This window comes from Channa argus, chromosome 6 (assembly GCF_033026475.1).
Source record: "Channa argus isolate prfri chromosome 6, Channa argus male v1.0, whole genome shotgun sequence".
Lineage (NCBI taxonomy): Eukaryota > Metazoa > Chordata > Actinopteri > Anabantiformes > Channidae > Channa > Channa argus.
In genome coordinates this window covers 15,982,090-16,005,887 of record NC_090202.1, presented here as the reverse complement: position 1 = coordinate 16,005,887, position 23,798 = coordinate 15,982,090, and the positions used below count along the sequence as shown (strand labels likewise).

General features: G+C 37.9%; 3 protein-coding genes across 6 annotated transcripts; 1 reads left to right on the top strand and 2 right to left on the bottom strand.

Annotated features, from left to right (window-relative positions):
- Window positions 1–586: 586 nt before the first annotated feature.
- On the bottom strand, window positions 587–5,905 carry tubd1 (tubulin, delta 1). Of its 3 annotated transcripts, none has more exons than XM_067508413.1 (8): window positions 5,567–5,905; window positions 4,413–4,560; window positions 3,596–3,812; window positions 3,261–3,492; window positions 2,443–2,607; window positions 1,354–1,482; window positions 1,067–1,250; window positions 587–838 (listed from the first exon to the last, which is right to left on the bottom strand). In XM_067508413.1, the coding sequence occupies exons 1-8, from the start codon at window positions 5,715–5,717 to the stop codon at window positions 733–735; spliced, it is 1,332 nt and encodes a 443-aa protein (XP_067364514.1). In that variant the 5' UTR covers window positions 5,718–5,905; the 3' UTR covers window positions 587–732. The 3 variants fall into 3 exon arrangements, with proteins under 3 accessions (XP_067364514.1, XP_067364516.1, XP_067364517.1); XM_067508415.1 differs by having other exon boundaries at window positions 5,494–5,634; XM_067508416.1 differs by lacking the exon at window positions 5,567–5,905 and having other exon boundaries at window positions 3,596–4,286; window positions 4,413–4,546.
- A 730-nt stretch (window positions 5,906–6,635) lies between these two features.
- rps6kb1b (ribosomal protein S6 kinase b, polypeptide 1b) lies at window positions 6,636–14,945 on the top strand. Its single transcript, XM_067507437.1, has 15 exons — window positions 6,636–6,822; window positions 7,928–7,971; window positions 8,415–8,535; window positions 8,669–8,737; window positions 10,045–10,192; window positions 10,919–10,976; window positions 11,135–11,235; window positions 11,496–11,586; window positions 11,755–11,845; window positions 11,956–12,063; window positions 12,882–12,944; window positions 13,116–13,193; window positions 13,420–13,527; window positions 13,708–13,820; window positions 13,999–14,945. Exons 1-15 carry the CDS (start codon window positions 6,754–6,756, stop codon window positions 14,246–14,248), a joined length of 1,512 nt encoding a protein of 503 aa, XP_067363538.1. The 5' UTR covers window positions 6,636–6,753; the 3' UTR covers window positions 14,249–14,945.
- Window positions 14,946–15,706: 761 nt separating this feature from the next.
- Window positions 15,707–22,560, bottom strand: slc33a1 (solute carrier family 33 member 1). 2 transcript variants are annotated; one of them, XM_067507434.1, is made up of 9 exons: window positions 22,471–22,560; window positions 21,074–21,528; window positions 20,811–20,964; window positions 20,532–20,727; window positions 20,206–20,405; window positions 19,887–20,071; window positions 19,684–19,801; window positions 18,690–18,905; window positions 15,707–18,592 (listed from the first exon to the last, which is right to left on the bottom strand). In XM_067507434.1, the coding sequence occupies exons 2-9, from the start codon at window positions 21,484–21,486 to the stop codon at window positions 18,428–18,430; spliced, it is 1,647 nt and encodes a 548-aa protein (XP_067363535.1). In that variant the 5' UTR covers window positions 21,487–21,528; window positions 22,471–22,560; the 3' UTR covers window positions 15,707–18,427. The 2 variants fall into 2 exon arrangements, with proteins under 2 accessions (XP_067363535.1, XP_067363537.1); XM_067507436.1 differs by lacking the exon at window positions 22,471–22,560 and adding an exon at window positions 22,323–22,464.
- Between the last annotated feature and the right edge of the window lie 1,238 nt (window positions 22,561–23,798).

The following is a 23,798-nucleotide window of genomic DNA, read 5'->3' as shown; positions in this document are numbered from 1 at the left end:
AAAGCAATACAATACAGCAGCTCTGCCACTTACTTTTACAATGTTATAATTTCTGTCTTTAAGTTGGAAATGTAAGAGAGGTGATAAATATACTCTGTTTATTATTGAGGTCTAAGTGGGAAGTAAAGTCATTATGGAGTGCATTATAAGGGGGGGTTAAGGTTTTGGGCACCTTTTTTAAAATGAATGAGGTGGCCAAAACATTAGCACCACCTTTTCTTATAATGCACTCTAATATGACCCCACTGCTGCTGGATTGGATTGCATTAGATCGTACAGGTGTGCCAGGGAGTGTATATTAATTCTGGATTTTAAATTTACAACTTACTAATTATTAATGCATTGCAATCTCGTAAATGTAGCAGAGTTCTGTACGACTACAACCTGAAAAGGTCTGATCCCCTGCACTCACTAAAAACTGCACCCAAGCTTTTAGCTGTAATATTGCATTACACTGTTGTACATTGATAATATGATTTTTTGTTTATATAAATAAACTACTTCATATAGTATATTTTACTTATCTCAGAGCATAGTGACTTTCAGGGAGTTCATTCTTGACACTAAATGCCAGACGACAAAATCATCTTCTCACAAACTCCATAATTTAATGTAATAAAATGTTTACCCAAGCCACTGCAAATTTATAAAATTCTTTGCGCTCCCAGTGAAGCAAAAAAGTATGTTACACCAAACATAAGTATCTGTAGTGTCCCATAACTGTTTCCATTTTTAGCACAGTTGATTGTAGCTGCTGATGACTTGTTCAAGAGAAGTAAAGCTATCTAAAAAATCCTCCTCAGAGATCCCAAATTTAGTGTACTGATGGACATAAGCCCTGCAACAGAAGAAATGGTGACAAGAAATTAACAGAAAAGTAATTCTATCCAGAAAAAAACTTTTAATTAACCTTTGGGTATTATTGTTTAAAAGACAGTGTGATGGTCATATGTATAAAACTCCCCTATATAAATATTCCCTTGAATATCTTTAATGTTTACTGTTTGGACAAAGGTTTTGGTGAAACTGATATTAAGAATTTTTCTGAGAAACAGGACTGACTCACCTGGAAGCAAACATATTCCAGGCACTTCTCACCATGTTATCCAGAGGTCTGAGCAGAGCCTGACTGTTGCTGACCAGCGTCACAGATTTCTCATACTTATTAAAGAGCACAGGGGATTTCCACAGTGTGAAAGATTCCTCTGATGAAAGCCAAGAAGTGTACAGGTCTGGGTCCTCAAAGCCACCTGTGGAAAGTATATAATTCCCATCACTCATCCTACACCATCTGAGGAGTTATTTATATATTTTTTTTAAAAAAGGTGCACAATCAGTACATTTAAACCAGACCTGTTTCTGCACAGTAGACATCTTTTCCTCTCAGTATGAGCAGGTTGGCCAGAGATCTGTTAAAGCCGAATCCTGTCAGACTCCTTGTCCGCTCTGAGCCTGAAGGTGGACGCATCTGCCAGTCTATACCTGACACAAACAACAAGCATCCTCAAGGGTAAATACAATCTACAACCCCAATTTCTAAAAGTATGGATGATGTGTAAATTTAAAATAAAAACAGAATGCAATGATTTGCAAATCTCATCCACCCATATTTTATTCACAATAGAACACAAACAACATGTCAGATGTTGAAACTGAAATTTTTACATTTCATGGAAATTTTGAATTTGATGGCAGCAACACATAATTCACCATCTACAGTATAGAATATCAAAATGTTCAGAGAATCAAGAGGAATCTCTGTGCACAAGGGACAAGGCCAAAGGTCAAAACTTGATGCGTGTGATCTTTGGGCCCTCAGGCAGCACTGCATTAAAAACAGGTTCTCTACTGTACATCACTGCATGGGCTCAGGAACACTTCCAGAAATCAGTGTCTATGAACACAGTTCACTGTACAATTTACAAATGTAAATTACAGCTGCATCATACAAAGAAGAAGCCATATGTGGACACGATCCAAAAATCCCACCGTGTTCTTTGAGACAAATCTCATTTAAAATGGTCTGAAGAAAAATGGAAAATTGTTTTATAGTCAGATAATTTAAAATCTGACATATTTTTGGAAACTGGGGACGCCATGTCCAGCGGACTAAAGAGGAGAGGGACCATCCAGCTTTTTATGAGCGACAGTTAGAAAGCCTGAGTCTCTGATGGTATAGGGGTGCATCCATGAAATGGTAAAAATGATCAGTTTCAACATCTGATATGTTGTTACTATTGTGAAAGAATATGGGTTGATGAGATATGCAAGTCATTGCATTCTCTTTTTATTTACGTTTTACACATCTTGCCAACATTTTTGAAATTGGGGTTGTACTTTTAAAAATAATAATAGCTTAATAAGCATGCTATTATCTGCTGATAATATACTGAACTGAAACTGGAGCCTAACAGCCACAAAACTGATTTTGACAAAACTTGCCCTCCTCCATTTTGCTGTTAGAGATGAGCATCTGTCGCATGTGTTTGAGCAGCCCTGGCCAGCTGAACGTGCTGTATGCTATGGAGGAGCTAGGCATTTGAGGGATAGTGCAAACACTGAGCAGCTTGTACTCTGGGTGGCATGCGAGGGCGCTCACTAGCTCACCTGAGGGGAAAAAAAGAATCGTGTCATTAGGGTCAGAGAGTAATGCAAAGATTAAACGTATTAAAGTTTGTTGATGGAGGTTTCTGTAATTTCTTCTTTTTCTCCCTGATGATTTGATGAGAATGTGATGCTAAGATGATAAATTAAATTGCTCTAAATTTCCGCAGTTCACTAATCTTAGAGTGACAGGATGAAACTTGGCTTGTCAGTACATAAACAACATTCCCTTTTTTAAATATAAAACAGTAACTCTCCAGGAATTTTAATTAGATGACTGAACTCCTGCTGCAAAGTAAAGGCCTGTGGATGTCTGTGTCCTTCTTTGTCCATTAAAAGGGCTTTAAGAAATGATCTATTCATAAGACAGCAATCATTACACCAAGAAAAACTCTCTTGGCATTCATTTGGGCATTTGGCTTAAAAGATTGTAAACCTGCCCTATAATATAAGTTGTTTCTTCTTATTAGTTCTCTCGTTGTTTACTAATGATCTGGAAAAGTTTGTAATCTGATCTCAAGTTCTCTTTTAAATGCATTTGGCTAATTTTCCAAATTTTAAAACTCTCCCTACTCCAAAGAAATTTCAGAAAATCCTGTCGGAAACTTGCTGTGTAAATGTGTTTTTGCAACCCTGTGTGTCTTGACATCTCTCACCCAGAGGATTTCGACTGTAGACTCCATGAGAGTCGGCAGTGAAGGCAGGCTGCAGCACACTGCCCAGCTGGTGAGCAATAACCTTGTTCACATCACTGAAGGAGATTTGTTTGATGTTGAGCAGCTGACTGCAGATCTTGTGTACTGTGTCATTCTCATGCACCAGGATGGCGTCTGACAGCTGGTAGAGATGAGCCAGAGTCAGCACGGAGTTATAGTTCTGGACGATCACCTGAAAAGCGAGGTCAGGAAGTTTTCTGTAATTAACAGCATATAATTCCCTCTAACATGAAAGACCGTAAGTTACTGAAAGCACTTTACAGCAGTCTTCACACCTCTCCAGTCCTGTATGGCCAGGTGAGGTGGTTGAGGATGAAAGACTTTGGGTGGAGGTCCCGGAGACACTGAGTAATGTAAGTGCCAACTCCAGACCCTGTACCCCCTGCCACACTCATCATGGCCATGAGCCCAGCTAATCTGTCACAGCACTCCACCTCTCGCCTCACCAGCTCCTCCACCACGTCTCTGTTACGTGGGCCATGGACACAATACCTAGTGTCAGACATGAGGCATGTTTTTCACTTGTAAGCTCATTATCATTTATTTCTAAACACACGAAACATATCTGTAAAAATGTACAAGGTTACAGTTATGTGTAATGCATTAAAATGCTTTCTGTCTTGTAAATATTGGTTTGACAAAATAATTCCAACTCATGGGTCACTTACTACTGTTTTATTTGATTAATAGTAGTTTAAAAGTTGAAGACATTTTTCTGAAATGCATTTCTTTGTGAGTAATAAACGAACTATTTGGGACTATTTTAGACTGTAAGTGATGAGACTTTTATAACATTGATTAAAGTTGATTTGTAAAAAATCAGTTGCAGATACTGTATAAATGAAGTACATTACATAAAGGATACTCCAGCCAGCGATCTTGTATGAGAACAAACCCACATCTATTACAACACTGTATTCTCCAACTGATGAGGTTCTCTCTGGACCTCAATGGAATCAAAATTAACTGACAAGACAATTTCACATTAAATAATAGGGTAATTGACAATGGTTAGATGTAATATTATTCTTCTGTGACAGCAGCAGTACATATGAGGATTAGCAAGAAACAGTCTGAAATGTATTTTCTTACCCATTAGCCCAGTTATTTCCAGAACCCTGACTCTGGCTGAAGTGGGAAGCCTCTCCATACCTCCACTTGCCAGACTTTGCGGCTTTGGTCATACTCTGGTTAATCACTTTAGGCTCCATGTCTATGAGCACAGCTCTCGCCACAAGATCTAATGAATAAATAAAAAACAGTTACTCATTATTAAACATTGTAGCTTTTCTTTTCAAATAGTTCAGTTAATAATATTGACAAGAAAACACTGAGAAATCTGCCAGAGCCCAAAGCCGTATCTCTCAGGTGGTAATTTTTCAGCAGGGAGGGTAGTACAGCCTAAAGAAGCTGAAACAAAAGAGTGTCATATTTACTCGAAAAATTACATTATAAACAATCAATGATTAAAATAGATTAATCTGATTAATCATCAGCTCTGTGTGTCACCTGAAAATGGTTACAGAAGGTTAGTCACTAATAACATTTACTCTGAGGACAAATTTGTACTAATATACAAATCTGAAGAACTTTATGTAAGTATTTTGTTTTCATGCCACTTTAGATATACAGAGGAAAATACTGTATTTCATTATTTAGCAGCACAGTTAATTTTGCAGACAAGGTACTTGTTCATACTAAAAGTATGAAAAGCTGATAGATCAATGCTTACAAAATTACCCTATAAACAAGCACAGTTTAAAAGAACCAAAATTAATGAAATCAATTTATTGATCATTTATCAGAAAATTTTGTGGAAACTATTTTAGCTGTTTAGGTCATTTTTTAATATAAAAATATCGTTTTAAACTTAAGTATTTGCTATTTCTTCTAATAGATATGCTTTATACAGAGAAATGTACGGAAGACGGAAATAATAATAATAATAATAATAATAATAATAATAATAATAATAATAAAGATTAGGATGCTCCAGCGTTCACAGTAGATAAGTAAAAGGTACCAAACAAATCACAAGCAACATCAAATCTAACGTAATAGCATTAGTAATAATAAGGATGGGTTGAGATGAATGTTACGTCTTCTGAAACTGTAATTACATGTTCCAAATTGTTACATTCCTTTTTAAGAGACATCATTAAGACCATTTTACCTTAGCCTATTCATCTTCTGAATTCCCATTTTATTTTTGTCCAGATGAAGTGAACCCTGAAGTAGCATTTTACCTCCGTGTGCGTTTTGGTGGAAGAATCGCTCAAAGCTGCCGGCGCTGTATGTTTTCTTCTGTCCCTCCTCAGCATCGCTGCAGATCACGTCAAACAGCTCCTGGCCCACCTGATTTCCGCACTGACCGAGCTGAACTGTTACTACAGACATGTTCCTCCCAGCTCAAGACTCCCCACAATGATCGAATGCTTTTTCACTCAGTCGATGGGAACACACATTGTAAAATCCATCGGCAAATTCACCCGGTGTGTGAAACCGTTCACGGTTGTTTCCAAGCAGCGGTAAACTATGCCGCTGCTGGCGCCACATGATGTTAAAAAACGCACTTCCGCCCAGAACTTTTAAAACTTCAAAATAAAAGTCATTTTCCTTACGCACCGTTGCTCTGTTTTAATTGTAGCCACATCTGCTTACACTATAATACAAGTCACATCATTAATTTGGATCAGGTTCAAACATTATGGTCGTCGACAGGAGGAATAAGAACTAGGGCAACCGTACAACAGAGTTATTGGCAAATATATTTTTTTACCAGTGACGTTATTCCCTGCTGCTTAATGCCAGTTCTTTTCCCAGTCAGCCACTTGTTGGACACCCCAGCTTGTCTTACTGAAGTAAACACCGTTTCATTTTTATACACTCTATTGTGCTGTACATTTAAATTGGATTTGATGCAACATAAAATTAAATTTCTTTTAATAATCTACACCCATTAATGCATACTTTTAAAGTTAAACATTTTATATTTTGTATATATACCTATATATATATAACATATATATAATTATGCAATTTTATTCATATTATTATTTTTATTCTTATTGTCAGGAATAGTTCAAATTGTTCATTTAGTATGTCCTAGATTTGCAGGATAAGTTTGATTCCGATATTATTGTTCAGTTTCTGCGAAATGTGTGTGTATCAAATAGAGAATCGAAACTGTGGAGTAAAGTCTTGTAATGAGTAACAACGGAAAGAGGGTTCAATTAAAATTGAATTAGCAGCGAATACAATCTGGGTTGCCACAGAATGGCAAGTCTCTGGTCACCGCCCCTTCAGATGGGAGCTGCAGTGAGCATGCTCCGTGTAGTAGCCGGTTATGGCGGCGGTGTGTGTTTGTCCATGAGGTGGGGGACGCCTGCTATTCCTGCGGTCTGTGACAGAGCGATCCTAGCGAAACGCTGCCATGGCTGGAGTGTTTGATATTGATTTGGATCAGCCGGAGGAAAATGTCTCCGATGATGAGAATGAGGAGGTACTTTTACTCTGAGATGTTGAACGTAACGGGGAGAGTTGTCACAGCAGAAACTCCCCCAGCTCAGTAGCTAACTGTTAGCCTGGTAGCCTGCCAGCCACCGCAGGCCTGCTCCTGCTGCCGGAGCTCTCAGGCCTTTACTAACGCGGTTAGCGCCGGCTAACGCTAGCCCGCCACCGTTTGTCTCACTGCAATAATGACAGAGCTGTCACTTGTATTTTAATAGCAACACTATCTTGTAATAAAATGCATGCGTTGTTCATGCTGTCAAGTTTAAAAATCATAGCTGTCACGTTGGAGTTGTGCAAGCAGAGCCTTACTTGGCCAAAGGTGCTGCAGTGATAAATGTGGCTCGGGGTGCAACAATTTATTTTGGCAAGACTCTGCCAGAGTGGGACTGTGAGCACTGAAAGCTGGAGCCTGTTTCTGGTCACACTAAACTAAAGAACAGTCTGAAAAACAGCAGCACAACAATGCTGCAGAAATGCACTGTGCCTTTAAATATATGCTTTGATTGTTATAATCCATGTACTGCTTAATGTGCATGTCAACTACTCTAGTTGTCAGCAAAAACACGATAACCTACTGGAAGTGATTTAAAAGTGAAATGTAAACATTAATCAAAGGTGCACATCTACATATTGTTTAGAAAAAAAAAACTTTTGGCCTATTGCTAGATATCTTGCATCCTGTTGATGATCAAGTAGCATGGGGTGGAAAACTACCCTATCATTTCAGCTTTTGTTTTGTTTGTAAGTTTCACATCACAGCACCTGTACAAACGATTTCTCTGTAAACAATCAGATAATTTGACTAAATGTACTCCATGACACAATATAGTGTTAAAGGGGCTTTATTATTATTTGATCAAATAGTTGTTCTTCTTTGACCTACAATCCAAAACCCTTTTGTAATAATATAAAACCGAGAAAGGGAACATTTGGAGAAGCTGGATCAAAAGACACTTGGAAATTGAATAAAATGTGTTTTTTAAAAAGTCATGAAACCAAACAGAGCAGCATGCTCATGTATTATTCACCAATGTTCCTGCAGTTACTTGTTGACTTGATGATGACTTTGTTGCATTTTCTACTTTTTATTCTAGTCTCAAATCAATGATATCATGGACCAGTGCAGTGGATTTGAGTTGTAAGTATTCAATGTGCCAATCTGTGTTTGCGTCCATTTATGATTATATAGTTAATTCATAGAAATTGGTGTAATAGCCATTTCATAAAACATAAAAATACAAATTGGAGCAATCAAAAGTCCATAGATGCACCATGTAAAAAGTATTGTATGCGTGCAAAAGAGTATTGTCAGTTCTCAGATTTGCATTTCATAAAATTTAATTAGTCCAAAATCAAGAAAATCATAGCTAGTGGTATCGCACAATTACCTAAAAAATAAAATTAAATAATCATGATTGACAAAATACCAACATGGATGTAACTACAGGAAAGTAACTAAGAAAAAACTAAATAAATCTATTCTAAGTTAAGCAATTGTTTAGAGTAATCATAGATACGAGCATATTAATAATTAGGAAATACAGACTAACATATATATGTGCATTGAATACATCTCTGCAGCAACATGGACGACTGTGAGAAGATTGAGATATCCGAGGACAATGTCAATCAGGGGACAGAGAGCATCAGACCAGAGTGTTTTGAGTTGCTACGAGTCCTGGGGAAAGGGGGTTATGGCAAGGTACTGGTGTTTTCTGATATGATCAAGTTCATTTAACATACACAATCTTTGTAGTATTTATTGTGACATATTGACCTATTATTTCAACAATTTGATGAAGAAACGAGCAAATAACTTTTTTTTTTCTGTGCAGGTTTTTCAAGTTCGAAAAGTTGTTGGAGCTGCATCGGGCAAAATATTTGCCATGAAAGTTTTAAAAAAGGTAATTTTTTATCAATAAAAAATAGTTTGTGATAAACAGGTGCTCTCAGTTTGTATCCTATGAACACAATTGCATGCTTGTTATTACAAATAAACATTGTGGTGCTTCTGTCTGCAAATATTGGCTGCCCTTGAAGCCAGTGGTGGGGTAAGATTTCAGTGCTGTTTGGTAGATTGCCATGTGTGCTGCTCTGCTGCAGCCTTGGCACTTAAACACTCTCCCATAGCCCATTAGATTTCAATAGATGCTGCTTCCGCTTCATTGGCTAAATGACCCCAAGTGACATGTTAAAGACCTGCCAGCCAGTTATGTCAGTCGTTTGCAAGCATTTATGAACAGTCCTGTAGAGATGGGATTGAGTCCACTGGCCATATTTATGAAACATATCAGAAAAAGATATCAGTCCTGACTTGCCCAAACTTTTTATACTTACAGTTTTTCATCAAGCTTGAAAATCAAACCACTTTTTAAGTTTTTTTTAAGTAATTTGTGTCTTCTTTAAAGACAAAACAATAAGTAATGAATCAAATTCAGAGACATTTTCAGAGACAAGAGTAAAACCTCTTTGTATACAGAGGTTCACAAAAATCATAATCCTATATATGAAAAACTGGATCCAGCAATTTAAATGTTGCACACCACACCCAGTTAAAAACAAAGCACATAGCAACAATACCCATGATTCACGACTGTCTTCTGTAATGAAATTAAATGTCCCTGCTGCTTATTATTTCTAATGCAGCCTGTTGATTAATCCACTGAGGGAACCTGCAAGAATTATGGCTCTGAGTCTGTGTAGAAAATATTATAAATAACTCTTAATCAAAGGTGTTGACCAAACATCGCCTGGATCGTACTACAGACGTAAAGACCAATAGTTACAAGCTCTGTATCAGTGGCAATTTGTTTCTTTTAACATGTTTTGGTAGCCCTCTAAACTGAGCACACACCCGGTTCGGCGCTGAAACACGATACATAAATGTGCATGGCCCTTAATGAAAACAGATGTCAAGAAACCTATCAGTCAGCGCGCTTGTAGAGCGAACTTGAAATCAAAGAGCTTATCACAATCTCAGTCTGCCTTTTTGGAGCTCCATCAGTTGTCAGAGTTCTACTGCTCAACAGTCGAATACGTCATCATCTTTCAGTCATGCAGGACAAACAGTCCAGCAGTTTGTACGGCAGTTATACACAACCCGTTTTCTGAGTCATTTTACATCTGAAGTAATTAAAACACTGTGTTTTGCCAGCTGTAGCATCTGCCTCCTGACTAACATTTATACATTTCTTCGGGTTGGGGACACCAGGCTATGATTGTACGCAATGCCAAGGACACGGCCCATACCAAGGCAGAGAGGAACATCCTGGAGGAGGTGAAGCATCCCTTCATAGTTGACCTCATCTATGCCTTTCAGACAGGAGGAAAGCTGTATCTCATCCTTGAGTATCTGAGTGGTCAGTACAAGCAGTGCACACAAGTACAGTATACACATCTGGCTCAAACACACACACTGAAGGAATATTAATGCATGTGGTGTGAAATCACTGTGTTTGTATCACAGTTGTTTCATGAATCATGACTATAGTCTAAATTAGATCAGTGTTGGATAAGCCAAAATGATCGGGCCACATAGCTTTAATTTCTGTACATTCTAACAGATCAACTCCTCCAGTGACAAAATCCAAAGTATACACATTTTGTATTAGTTGTGGTTTTTTACTCATTTCTGTTTGTCATCATAGGGCAAATGTGTTTCTGTTTAATAAATAGTAGTTTATTAATATTTTAAATAGTGAAGAAGGAATCAGGTTGTGTTTGCGGGCTAGTGTTTCCCAGAAAGTTTCCAGATCGGGTTCCTAAACAGACTAGAAAAAGTCCACGATCATTTGAAAGTTACTAGATAGCAGCCTTGTGTACATATGTCATATACACACAGAGATGTGTGCGAAAATACAGTAAAAATAATCTGCCCAGAATAATATTTTTTGAAATATACAGATAAAATGCTTAAAAGCTTAAACATTCTAAATGAATATGTTGCCTGACTACTAAAATATAATTGAAGATGAAAATGTTCTGACTGTGTAGTAGAATTTGAGTGAATGTTCAAATTTGTTGTAACATGGCCTATAGGTATAATATATGTGTTAACTGTGTATAGTATGTGTTCTCATGTGCAGGAGGAGAACTGTTCATGCAGCTGGAGAGGGAGGGCATCTTCATGGAAGACACAGCCTGGTAAGGACTGTTTATTTGTATGTTTTTTACTCAGCTTGAAAGATATTTATCTGTGATTTAGATTCATTTTCGACTGTTGGCTGCTATAAAAATGTGTTACATTGTTGAATATGTCAGATTAAGAGAACTGTTTTCTTTGTTTTGTTTTTTCTCTGTAGTTTTTACTTGGCAGAGATTTCCATGGCTCTGGGTCACCTGCACCAGAAGGGCATTATCTATAGAGACCTGAAGCCGGAAAATATCATGCTCAACAGCCAAGGTGTGTGTGTGTGTGTGTGTGTGTGTGTGTGTGTGTGTGTTCGTGCTTGCTGCCTTTCTGAAGGGAGTTGTACCTTAAGCCATTTCCAGGTTCTTTGTACATGTTTTCAAATATATCTATCCAAATGCGCAATAACTATGAATATCATACAAACAGCAACAACTCCTTCAACATTTGGGCCTATTGTGATTGAATGTAGTTGTATATGTTCAGCACAATTGGAAATGAGCCTGTCTGATTCTGTGATGTTTTCCTGCCAGGTCATGTAAAGTTGACAGATTTTGGGCTGTGTAAAGAGTCCATTCATGATGGCACGGTCACCCACACATTCTGTGGTACCATCGAATACATGTAAGTCTCCACTCCCACATCTTCAATCACATTGTTTCTCTCTGTCTCTTCTGATGCGTACACTTAAATTCCTTACTCATTAGTACATCTGCTCTCCTCCTGGCAAGCTCGCTGGAAATGGTCACCGATTAATGCATTAATATGGGTCTTGCACACATTTCACTACAGGGCACCAGAGATCTTGATGAGAAGTGGACACAATAGAGCAGTGGACTGGTGGAGTCTGGGCGCTCTGATGTATGACATGCTCACAGGAGCGGTCAGTTAAAAATTTACTTCAATCTTAACGATACACTGTTATAAAAAAGTTAATCAGAGTTTGGAATACTTGTTCTCTTTGTATCTCTGTTCTCTCTTCTTCCACTGTAGCCCCCATTTACTGGCGAAAACCGAAAAAAGACCATAGACAAGATTTTGAAGTGCAAGCTCAGCCTCCCGCCCTACCTCACACAAGAAGCTAGAGATCTCCTCAAACGGGTATCTACTTATTATTTTGCAGCTCATATTAGTCCAAGTGTCCAGAAATTCTGAACCCAAGGGCCGTGACACACCAAACCAATGGTGAGTTGATAGTGCGGTGTGTTCAATCGCCAATTGTTGGCCTAGACAAAGGCAAAATGAGCCAATGCAGCAGCTGGTCTTTGTCGTTGCTAGTTCTTTGAAGGCGACTTTGGGTATATCTGCCCTAACCCTGACCTCTGAGGTCACCAATGCTTTGAGTTCATGGGAGTTTTCAGTTCAGTCAGCTCTGAGTGCAGTTATGCGCATTGTTAATGTAAATGTGTTACAAGGCACATTTATCTTTAAAAACACAACCTGAGAAAATAGTTATATTTTATTTATCTTATATATAAGATATTACTGTTATGTTTTACTGTGCGCAGTCTGCTCATACTCACACAGAATTTAGAAAAATCAGCAGAGATTTCAGAGAATGCTGTCTCTGTCTTTATTTTGAAAAGCTAGGTCTAGGGTAACAGATATCAACAGTTTTTGATCTCCTGACAAACCTCTACAAATGTAATACTTGCTTTGAAATCAGCAGTATGACTTACTACTTACTTGAAATGGCCCAAAGACTTGACAGGAGGAAACAGAAACACACAGAAAATTGTGAAGAAAATCCCAATAACTGATCCATAGTTGAAGTGATCTCTGCTTATGCAGCTAAAACGTTTCTGTCAAGTCAGTTTTCATTAAACCTGCTGACTGAAACACACCACAGGTGTTCATCCCAAGAAAGCATGGAGTTGCCGTATGAGCAGTATTTTGATTTTTGACTTCTGGTTCTACAGTTGCTGAAGAGAAATGCCTCATCACGGCTTGGAGGGGGAGCAGGAGACGCCACAGAAGTGCAGGTGAGAACTCTGGACCGGCCTTTGCTTCAGTTTAAGTGTAACTTATCCGTCCTGAAAACATAAGTTGCACTAACACTCACACTTCCATCTATATAGAAAAGCATCATCCCAGACTGAGGCGCCATGTTAAACGTCCCTGTGCTCATTGCTTTTGCATTTGATGTCCCATAGGCTCATCCCTTCTTTAGACACATCAACTGGGAGGATTTGCTGGCTCGGAAAGTAGAGCCTCCCTTCAAACCATTCCTGGTAAGTACTAGAGCAGATGTCTAAGATGTCTAATTCTGAGGTGGATATTACTAGTATTTCTATTGTTTTGATCTGTGTTTGTAAATGATGCCACCTGAGTGGTTCAAGGTTTTCTTGTGGTCTTCTCATGATTCAAACCTTGTCCTGTTTTTTGTTGTTAGCCGACACATCTACTCACGTTGCTCTACCTCCTCATTATGGTCTGTTTTCTTCTATATCTTTGCAGCAGTCAGCAGAAGATGTGAGTCAGTTTGACTCAAAGTTCACCAGTCAGACACCAGTTGATAGCCCGGATGATTCAACCCTCAGTGAGAGTGCCAATCAGGCCTTCCTGGTAACTTCTCTGACTTCATTTTCTCCGGTTTTAATTGGTCATTAATGCTTCAAAAATGTGCCTTTTTTTTTTAAACGCTGAAGTAATAATACAATAAATAAATCTACAACCTACCCCTACATTGTGGTCATGCACCAAGTGTACCTGTGTTAATCTCTGACGTTTTTCACTGTTTTGTAGGGTTTCACATACGTCGCTCCATCAGTCCTGGAAAACATCAAAGAAAGGTTTTCATATGAGCCAAAAATTCGCTCACCTCGACGGATTATGGGCAGCCCAAGAACACCTCTCAGGTATGTAAAGCCCTCTGTAGCAAGCACATTAAGAGACAAAGGTATGCTTGATAGGTTGACTGGCAATGTTCATGTGTGGGTTTTTGTCCCTATATTGTTGGAAAAAAAATTTGTGTTGTTTTGAAATAATTGTACACTTTGTGGCATCTCGTTTCCCTCTCCATTCCTCTGCCTTCAGTCCAGTTAAGTTCTCAGGGGCAGATTGCTGGCCCCGGAGCCCTCTCACCAGAGGACCAAGTGTTCTCCAGTCATCTCAGGACCAGGCCATGGAACTGTCCACCCCAGAACAGATGGACGTCACAAACAGCTCTGAGGCCTCGGCCCCTCTTCCCATTCGTCAGCCTGGCGGGCTCAACCTGGCTCACATGAAGCAGCAAGCTTATCCCGTCATGGCCAATAGGCCTGAACATCTACGTATGAACCTATGACCCACCTATGACCTCTAAAGGAGTTTATTTCTAGACATTTTTTTCCTGTGTTGATACTTTTTAAGTAACAAAGCAAAAAGTTATGGATGCCGGAGACAATGAAATCAAAAATTGCACATCCGCACACTACATATACTGTCACAACCTGGAGTTGTGTGGGAATGTAGGACTGCAGCGTGCTGCTGTTAAGAGCTACCAATGACATCAGTCTCCCACCACTTGTCCTCCAACACCTCAGGTCTTTTGGCCTTTGTCTTCTGAACCCCCTCACTCCCCCCGTTTCTGAGTTGGACTGCTAAGACCGGAAATCATACACGGAGCTACAGCCAGTATGGAATCTAGAAATCAAAGGCGATAATGTATCACACAGTATGCAAGCTATTTAAACTAACATGCAGTCAGTTTACTGTAAAAAGTTATGTCCAAAGTGCTTTGTACTATTTAAATGAATGGCAGTGAAGAAATTACTTCCATTGGGAGATTTTTGACAGTACTTCATAAAGAAATGCTTTCAATCTCCTAATTATATAAATTAGGTTTATTACTGAAAATGATCAAAAATTACTGTGAGCAGTGAACAAGCAGAGATTCTAGTATTGATGAATATAACTGTCTTAGGTTTTACAAAATTAATGCATTAACTATGCTATACCTCAATGATGAATACAGCCAAAATTAAAAGGAAAAGTTAATTGTTCATCATTGACGTTGTGGATGACATGTTGGTTTATTTGATGTGATGTGGGATCCATACTTCAGTTATCTTCTCTTCGAGCCTTCTTTACTATGGGATGTATCACCAGATTAGTTGACACGCTACCACATAATTCAGCTTTATGCAACGTTAGCGTCATTCTTATCAGCATCTAAAACATCACACTGATCTCACTGCTGTTTTGTTTGATCCACCCCCACTGGCCACTCAGGAGACTGTGGGCCTCAGCAGTGACTGGATGTCAGGTCCTGTCTGGCACTGGAGTGAATTTATACTGGAGACTGTGGCACCAGTTGATCTGGACACTGTCTGCAATTGGTTTAATGCTCCAAAAACTTGGGGCAACATTTACAGCCTCTTGGATCGGTGTTCACTTGTTTAGGAGGAAAACTTTAGAATTCCTGAAAAACAAGGAAAGTTGTAATAAAATGTAAAAAAAAAAAAAGGGTCCATAGTGTTTTCTTTGTGTGCATAAAGTCATCTGTATCCAGAAATTCAGGAAAAGAACCAGAGACCTCATATGTGCATTTTTTTAATGTTCATGTACGTTTTGTTTCAGATCTTATCGATGTTGCAGCTTATGAAAGAACATTACGGAACATTGCTGCTAGCATTTTAAATTGTTTATGATACAGCCATTCAGTGCTGTCATTTATTTTTTTCTGTAGGTGGGGATTTGGAAACTATAAAAACAAAAAGAAAATTACAATTTAAAAGGGTATGAGGTAACATTGTAGGATTCGTAAAAAAAAAAAAAAAAAAAAAAACATTCACCACCACCAAAAAGTCAGTTTAGCTGACAAAAAAAAAAAACTTATTGGAAACCCTGATCAAAAAACATCTTAAGAAGTAATGTACATGTGCTCAATCAAAAGTCACAGTTCATTTACTGTTACATTTGGGGGGAAACGTATATAACTGTGCTATCTAAATGGCAAAAAGACTTTACAGAGACATGCTCGAATCAATGAACATGAAAGGCCCAATAAACATCACAGTAAAGTAATTCATATAGTTTAAAAAATATATATTAAAATTAACAGTTTAAGAAGCAACTTACAACATGAGTGTAATGTATAGCAGTGTGCATTTCAGAGGTGGTCGAGGATGCAAATGTTTGCGTCTCTATTTTAAGGGTCAAAAATATTTTTTTCATCAACTAAATTACTGCACATTCAGATATTAAATTGTTCTTTGAAGTTAAAGTCAATATTTAATAATTTATTAGGGAGGATGCAAACTTAGGCACCCATGTCATTTTCATTTCACTTTTTTTCTTTTTTTATTTCTTGACCATTTGTGTAACTTTTGATGATGAAAGGACATTTGTGTCACCTGAATGTGCATTATTTTGTAAGGTTCAAGGTTAGGTTTGCATCCCCTTAAAAGGTCATTTTAAACATAACCCTCAACCTAATGTAATAATAACAATAATAATGCACACTTTATTAATACGAATGTTCTTTAATCATTAGAAGTAACAAATGGTAAAAGAGCTTTAAAAAAAAAGGTAAATGAAAATGACATTGTTGCAAAAGTTTGCATGCCCCTTCATAAATTAAAAATTAACTTAAATTTTTGATTAAGTAACATTTATACTATCTGAATATGCATTATGTCTTTTTGACATTTCAAAATAGAGGTATGCAAATTTTAGCAACAAACTACAAGAAAACCTTGCTATCGTAGTAATCAAAAACTGACCTTTTACCCCTTGTTTACATTGTCATTAACAAAGCATAAGAAACCACAAACTTAATGAAGTCTTATCCTCTTTTATCCTTACATGACCCCTGATTAGATTCTCAATGCTGGCTTTCAAAGAAAACACTGTAACATTCACTTACAGTACGCTAAACCTAAGGAGAGAATTTGCTTCTAAACTTTCTCACAAGGCTGGTGCTCCAGGATCTGAATTTATGAACATTTTTCTTAGTTGTTATAAGAAAATGTCTAGAATTTCTAAAGTGATTTATGGATGTGAAAGTATTTCAAGACCATCACAATAAGCTGATGTGTTAAAAATTAACATACAGTATATTGCTCTTTCACAAGTAGCCACAAAAGTCTTGAAAATGCTGTGTGACTACTGGGATGTTGGGGAAAGACAGGGCATGATGAGTAAAGTCATATCTGCAGATTCTTTAGTTATTAGTCATCCTCTTGAAACTTAAAAAAATAAAATAAAATAGATAAAATATTTTATCAACCAGACGCTACTAATGAGCAATATGATCTAACAGTTGAACAGTTAAACCTGCAGAACACATTCCGCTGTGTCGACCCCTGAAGGGACAAGCCAAAAGCAGCTCATCTAATTAAAAGCCACACTCTCTCTCTTGTATTCAATATTGTGAGTAGATTTATCAAATATAAGCAAAGATGGGGAAATGTAAAATAACTAAAAATACAAATGATATTTTTGACATCTTTCTTCATGTAACCATTGATGATAATGGTTTGATATTATGCAAAATTCACTGTGCAAATTAGATTCATTCCTAAGGAATGTTTACTGGTCTTCACACATGGAACATGTAAAATAGGAATAAAATAACTGAAGTATTAAAGGGTTGTGGTTTTGTGTTATCTAACAATATTATAATCAATGTTACACAATGAGTATCATTTATTTAACAACTTTATCCTAATATTCCCTGTCTTGACTGAAACCCAGCTCACAAAGATTAGCTTTGACTTCTTTTTGCTGGATATTTTCAATGTCAAGACCGTTTGATCTGCTAAGCAAGGCACAACAAACTTTAGAGAAAAAAAAAATTAAATCATTAAAAAAAAAAAAAGTATAGATCTGCGTAGAAATAAATCTTATTACTCTGGGCTTAACCTACATTGACTGCCAAATGCAAAGTTTGTCAGCAAATGTTTGTTGCAACAAAAATCCCAAAAATAGAATTTTTATATAAATGATAAATATCCGATAAATAATAAAAGTACTCTGGTATTTTGGCCTAAACACCAGTGTGAGACTCTGTTGTGCTGAAATTTCAGTTAGTTATTTTTACTGCAATTTGTTTTGGGATGATTACATGTAACCAGCTCAACCATTTGGTGATCCAAGCAGGTTAAAACAAAACCCAGAGGATTATTTTTTTAATTACTCATTGACTCAGCTCTGATTTGGTTAAGCTAGCTAGCTTCAGCAGCAGAGTATGCAGTTTTAAAACTTTCTTACCAATGGCATGAATAATAAGAAGGATATTTACCTCCACAGAAGATATAATGTGCGCAGTAGTGGTGCATTTCTTCAACTGTATGTACTTTAAGATGATGATGAGAAACTGAGAATGTTTTCTAAACTAACAACAAGAGCAGGACTCAAAAGATCTAAACCACATGGGTGAGGTGGGAATTACGGTATGTCCAGCACTTAGCAGACTTTGGAGCAGTATATGCAGAGGTGCAGCTGATCAAGTGTGTCTGCATTTGATGATACAGTGTCATTATTAGCCCACTCTGCATCTCCATTCAGCAGGGCTGGTTTCCTGGAGCCGCCTCATTTTCTTCCCTAACCAAACCCACCAGGCTAAACCAATCACAACACATACAACTGATTCTACATAGTAGCCGTCCAGTGTTGTCACACAAACACCGCCCTCCTTAACGCACAGCTGGAGAAGAGGACAGAAGGACAAAAGAATAATAGTCAGTTCAGACTTTCTATCTGAGAACATACACTGTCTCATCCCACTCACCCTGATTACTCACCCCTGCTTCTTCTGGAGAGCCACAGCTTTGGCTAACAGCACCCTGGCACTCCTTATAGGTCAGTGGATCCACCATCCACAAAGCCACAGTAGAAGGCCAGTTTCCTCCAAGGTTAGTCACTGTGTTCAGAAGGGTCATGTAGGTCCCGCCAATGATTGGGTCACTGACTTTGGCATTAAAAGCCATGCTGGCCACATACATACTATACAATGCCACCTTGGATAAAAGCAAGGGAAACATTTGCTAAACAATTTTGAAATAAACATTAACATTTGAAACCTTTAATCTGATTTGAAATGTGGGCTGAATCATCTATTGGTCTTAATCACCTAATGGCAAAAGATAGGGAAAAACAAACAACAAAAAAGGATTTGTTGGCTCAAGAACTACATAATAAGTATTGTTCTTGGTATAATTATTCTTATGTTGCACAGTGACATCTGGGAGCAGAGGTAGGAAATTAGTATGATTCAAAGGATAAAGAAAGAAACCTTCAACACTTCTTGGCCCACATAAATCTGTACTGAGTGATGATGAACTAACTGTTACTAATTGTTACGTACAAAATCTAAAAATCCACAAACACATTTTTCAAGTAATATTTTGATGAACATGGAAAAAGCTTACATATAATTTTTGTGCATGTATATGGTTTGAATATATACAGTTAAAAAGAACACAAAATGACAAATTGCTGTCGCTAGCCTACTTCACAGCAGACAATTTGACATGTCAACTGCTAACCATTTCTTTTCCATTAACATCTTACTGCTTTAGTGTTGCATCATATTGGAATGTCTGCTAATTTCAACTAGTTTACATTCCTCATCTCTAAAAAATGTCAAATACTTTTTATTAAATATTTTTAGATGCACTTTTGTGCAATCAATGTATCACTTGAATACTATTACAAAGAAAAACTATGTCAATGACTTGATTGTAGAAGGAAAACAGTTCAAAGGGGGAATAATAAAAGTATTAAGACATGTCAAACCTGATGTGCCGCATAGCTAAGGAGCACTAGGGCATAGTAGTAAACAGGGAACCCTCCTTCTTGTTTTACACTGGGAGTCCACCACACCAGCAGAGCATATTCCAGCCCTATAAGCAACCTAGCAAAAAACAGCAGCAGTTTGTTATCTTTTTGTTGGCTACAAGTGTATATGCATGGGTTTGTATGTATGTGTGTGTTAAAACCTAAAAGGGAAGGCCTTGTAGAAGATGCCCAGAGGCCTGGGCCCTGCTGTGTATTTACTAATGACCAATGGTAGAAGGATCTGCAGAGGCACCATGGGCACTGCCAGCAAGGCAAGCTGTTCTTTGGGAACTCCAGCCTCCACCAGCTTCAGACCTGTCACAGCATCTGCTGCAGAGAAACCAATCTGAAACATATGGAGAAGACATTCAGCAAACATTTAATTCACAGAGGACAGCAATGTTCAGCAGCACAGAAGCAATGTGTTGCAATTAGTATTATAAGTGTAAACCAAATGTTTATCAAGCAACAATTAAGTACTTTAGCAGTGAGAAGCAGGCCACAAAAGGTGAAGACTGCGGGCATTTTGATTATGGAGAAGAGCAACTTGTAGGTTTCCATGACGCCTTGTGTCTCCTCCTGGACTCTCCGCTTTCCTTTTCCGTGCTCATTTTCACTTTTAAAGACAGCTACTAGTGTTGTGGTAACCAGGAAGAGCATTCCCCAGAAAAACAGGAAATCTGCGGAAGAGACACAGGACACATCAGAAAATACACTTTAATTAACAGATCACCCAATTACTATGCTGTTACAAACATCCAAAAAAGTATTACTTGTAATTCTGTTAGGAAAGGGATAAAAGATACCTGGCAAGGTAATGATGCCTGTCCCTTTAGGCTCTATTCTGAGGTATTTGTTGCAGAAATCAGCAGACTCCAGAGCCAGAAAGAGCACATTCCCCAAGAAGTAGCCAGCCGTCTGGCCTACAGAGTTGCATGTAGATGCATAACCCACATTCTCTTTGGATAGCATGGTCAGGGCCCAGCCATCCACAGCTATGTCCTTAAGGGAGATCAATTGGAGGTCTGGACCGAAATCTACTTGAATGCATTTGTCTTTCTGAATACATGTTTTTGTTTGCCTACCTGTGTGGCTGCCAGGAATGCAAGCATAAAGAAGACTGCAGTAAGTGCTACCACGTTTGGTCCTTCCTCACTCTGTAGCAGTGAATTAACCGTTACAGACAAGTACAGCATGAATAATCCCAGCAGGTACTGGGTAGGCACAAGCCATGACTTTCTGTTGAGAGTTTTGGAGGGTACAGAAATAAACAGGAAAATAATGTGCAGTGTGAAGAAAAAAGTACAGTAACACATTAACATGAAGAATAAACATGCATCCTTCTTACCTTCTACCAAACCTGCTGAAGTAAACAGCATCTACCAGTGGTGCCCAGAGAAGCTTGAGACTAAATGGCCAAAAGACAAAGCTGAAGAATGCTTGGTCTGTGTAGCTGACATTTTTACTCTGTAAGATTAAAGGAATGCTTCCAGCCAGTCCCAGAGGAATACCTTGCAGCACATACAGAAACAAAAGCAGCAACACATTCCCTAACTCGCCACGGATCCCAGGCCGAGCTCTGCGCCTCCTGTCCTCTGAGTCTGACCCTCTGATAAGACCCTGTGTGTCCTCTTCTGAATCTAGTTCCGGGGCATTCGTCTCAACCCTGTCTATGTTCATTATTCCTTCATGTGGAAGCCTGGCACCTGCCAGCTTTCTCTGTCGTCCATTTGTGTGAGTGCTCGAATCTGAAACTTCCATTTTGGAGTAATGGGCGTCAATCCTGCTGAGCCCTCTGCAAATCTGTAATAAATAAAAAAATAAAAAAATAATTGATTAATTGAAGATTAATTGAAACAGCTAAAAAGCTGTTTATTAATTTCAAGTCTCTGGAGCTATAATGAATTAAGCATCTAGATCCCAAAGAGATTACAAATCCATTTAAGGGAGGTAGACAAATCCAATGATTTACAGCGAAGTTTTTTATATTAAAAGTAAGTAACATAATATTTAATAGACAAGCTTTTTTAAAACACAAATCTTTACATAAAAAAAAAATCCTCCAACCTGCTGTGTAAGCAGTGAAATATTGACTACATTTAAACAAACTATCAACAAATAGTTTTAAAAAGTTTATGACTCCTAGGATGGTAACTAACAGCCAAATTCAATCTTCAATCTTTAAGAAAATGACAAAGGTGGACACAAGAAAATCCAGAACTGTGTTAAATTAAAAGCGATGAAACATTTAGGACCCCATTTCTGAAAAATTAAGGGTCCCAGAGTACAAGGAGTAACAGACTGCCCTATGTATAAGTCAAAAAAACATTGCCTAAGGCCGATTATGGAACGGACCAATCCGGTTATTACCTGTAATTTGTACTTTTTACCTTTAAGTTAGCCAGTTTCGTTAGCCTTACATAAAAGGCAGCATATACATAAGTAAACAAAGCTGTAAACAGAGTTTCCATTTGAATAATTGTGAAACAATATGAATACATACAAACGATTTACATGAGATGAAAAATTATACTGACACCCCTGAAATAATAACGTTAGAGTATTCCTGATTAATTCATGCATAATGTCAACGTTACCTGGTGATAATGACAGCATGCCAAACCAACAAAACACAAACGAGTATTTCAAAGAGACTACCAAAGGAAAATGGATTTTATCCTATGTTTCAGTCAACACAACCTAGTAGCATGTTAATAAAGGTGACAAACAAAAGAAAACAACTACCGTGTAAAGTGGTTACATCGGTGAACATCACAAATGTAAGTGAAAATCAACAGAGGAGTCAGGAAGTGCGGCGTGTACAACGTCTAAATGTGTCCGGTTCCTACAGCTGACGTGTCAAAGCACAAATGAAAAATGTTCCGTTTCATGGATGTACACCATCCATCCATTATCTGTAACCGATTATTCTGTGTAGGGTCGCGGCGGGTACACCCTGGACAAGTCGCCCCTCTATCTCAACCATGTATATGTGTGTGTGTATATGTATTGCTTTTTGGGCCTCACAGGCAACAATCTACTAACTGGTAGTGCTTTGGAATATCATTAAAACAGGCTGTGTTCTCAAAGGTTGGAAATAGCACACCAGTAATTGCATCAGTCCCACAAAACACCTCATTAACGAAATAAAATAAAGCATAATAAAATGAAGGTACCATGTCATGAAACTTACACTGATACGGTTTTCTTTCATTGGGTTGCTTTGTTACACTGACAATATGACACCGCACCTAATTTAGAGGTAATGAATAACAGCACAATTTGCCTTATGGTTGCTATGAGTGCACGTGAGGCTACTTAGCCTCACAGATACCACGTGACAATATGAAATTTGTGTGGATCAGCATCTGACAACAAGAGTACTGTGAAGCAGCACTAACCACGAGAGAAGTAAAAAAGAAACAGCCTTAGACCCTATTTTAATCCTAAAAAGTGTCAAGAAATATACGCAAAGAGCCCCTCAGGCACAGGGTAGCGTTATTATCAGAATTACGGAAATAACCTTTGTAGCTGCAACAAAAAATAACTTTCTTTAAGAAGTACCTACATGATCAATCAGCTATAAAGTTATCAGTTATTTTTCTGTCAGTTAACTATTTAAATAATAATTTGATCATTTCTGCTCAAGTACTGGTTCTCACCTGGTAGTGATCCCTGAAGGGACAATTCAAAAGCCGTTGATCATTGACTCCCTTAGCCTGTTAATCCAGCAATACTCATGGTAAAGTCTGTGTTTCAAAGCTAAAGTTAAATGATTCTGAACTAGGCTACCTTTGGTATGGTTAAATTAATATGAGTTTAACCAACCATTCTAACTAATCATAAATGAGGATTTTACACAGCATGAATAGGCCCAAATGTGACAAAGGTTATAATAATGTGCTGTTTGAAAGAATTACCACACGGTGGCGCTAATATCATTTCATGCGGCCTCTTTTCATGCTCTTTAAAACGGCTTAACGTCTCATCACACCCATGTAAAATTAGTGTTTTGCCCTGTTACATGTGAATCAGCAATCTTGTGATCTTCAAAAGCAGTGGTCTGTAAGCCT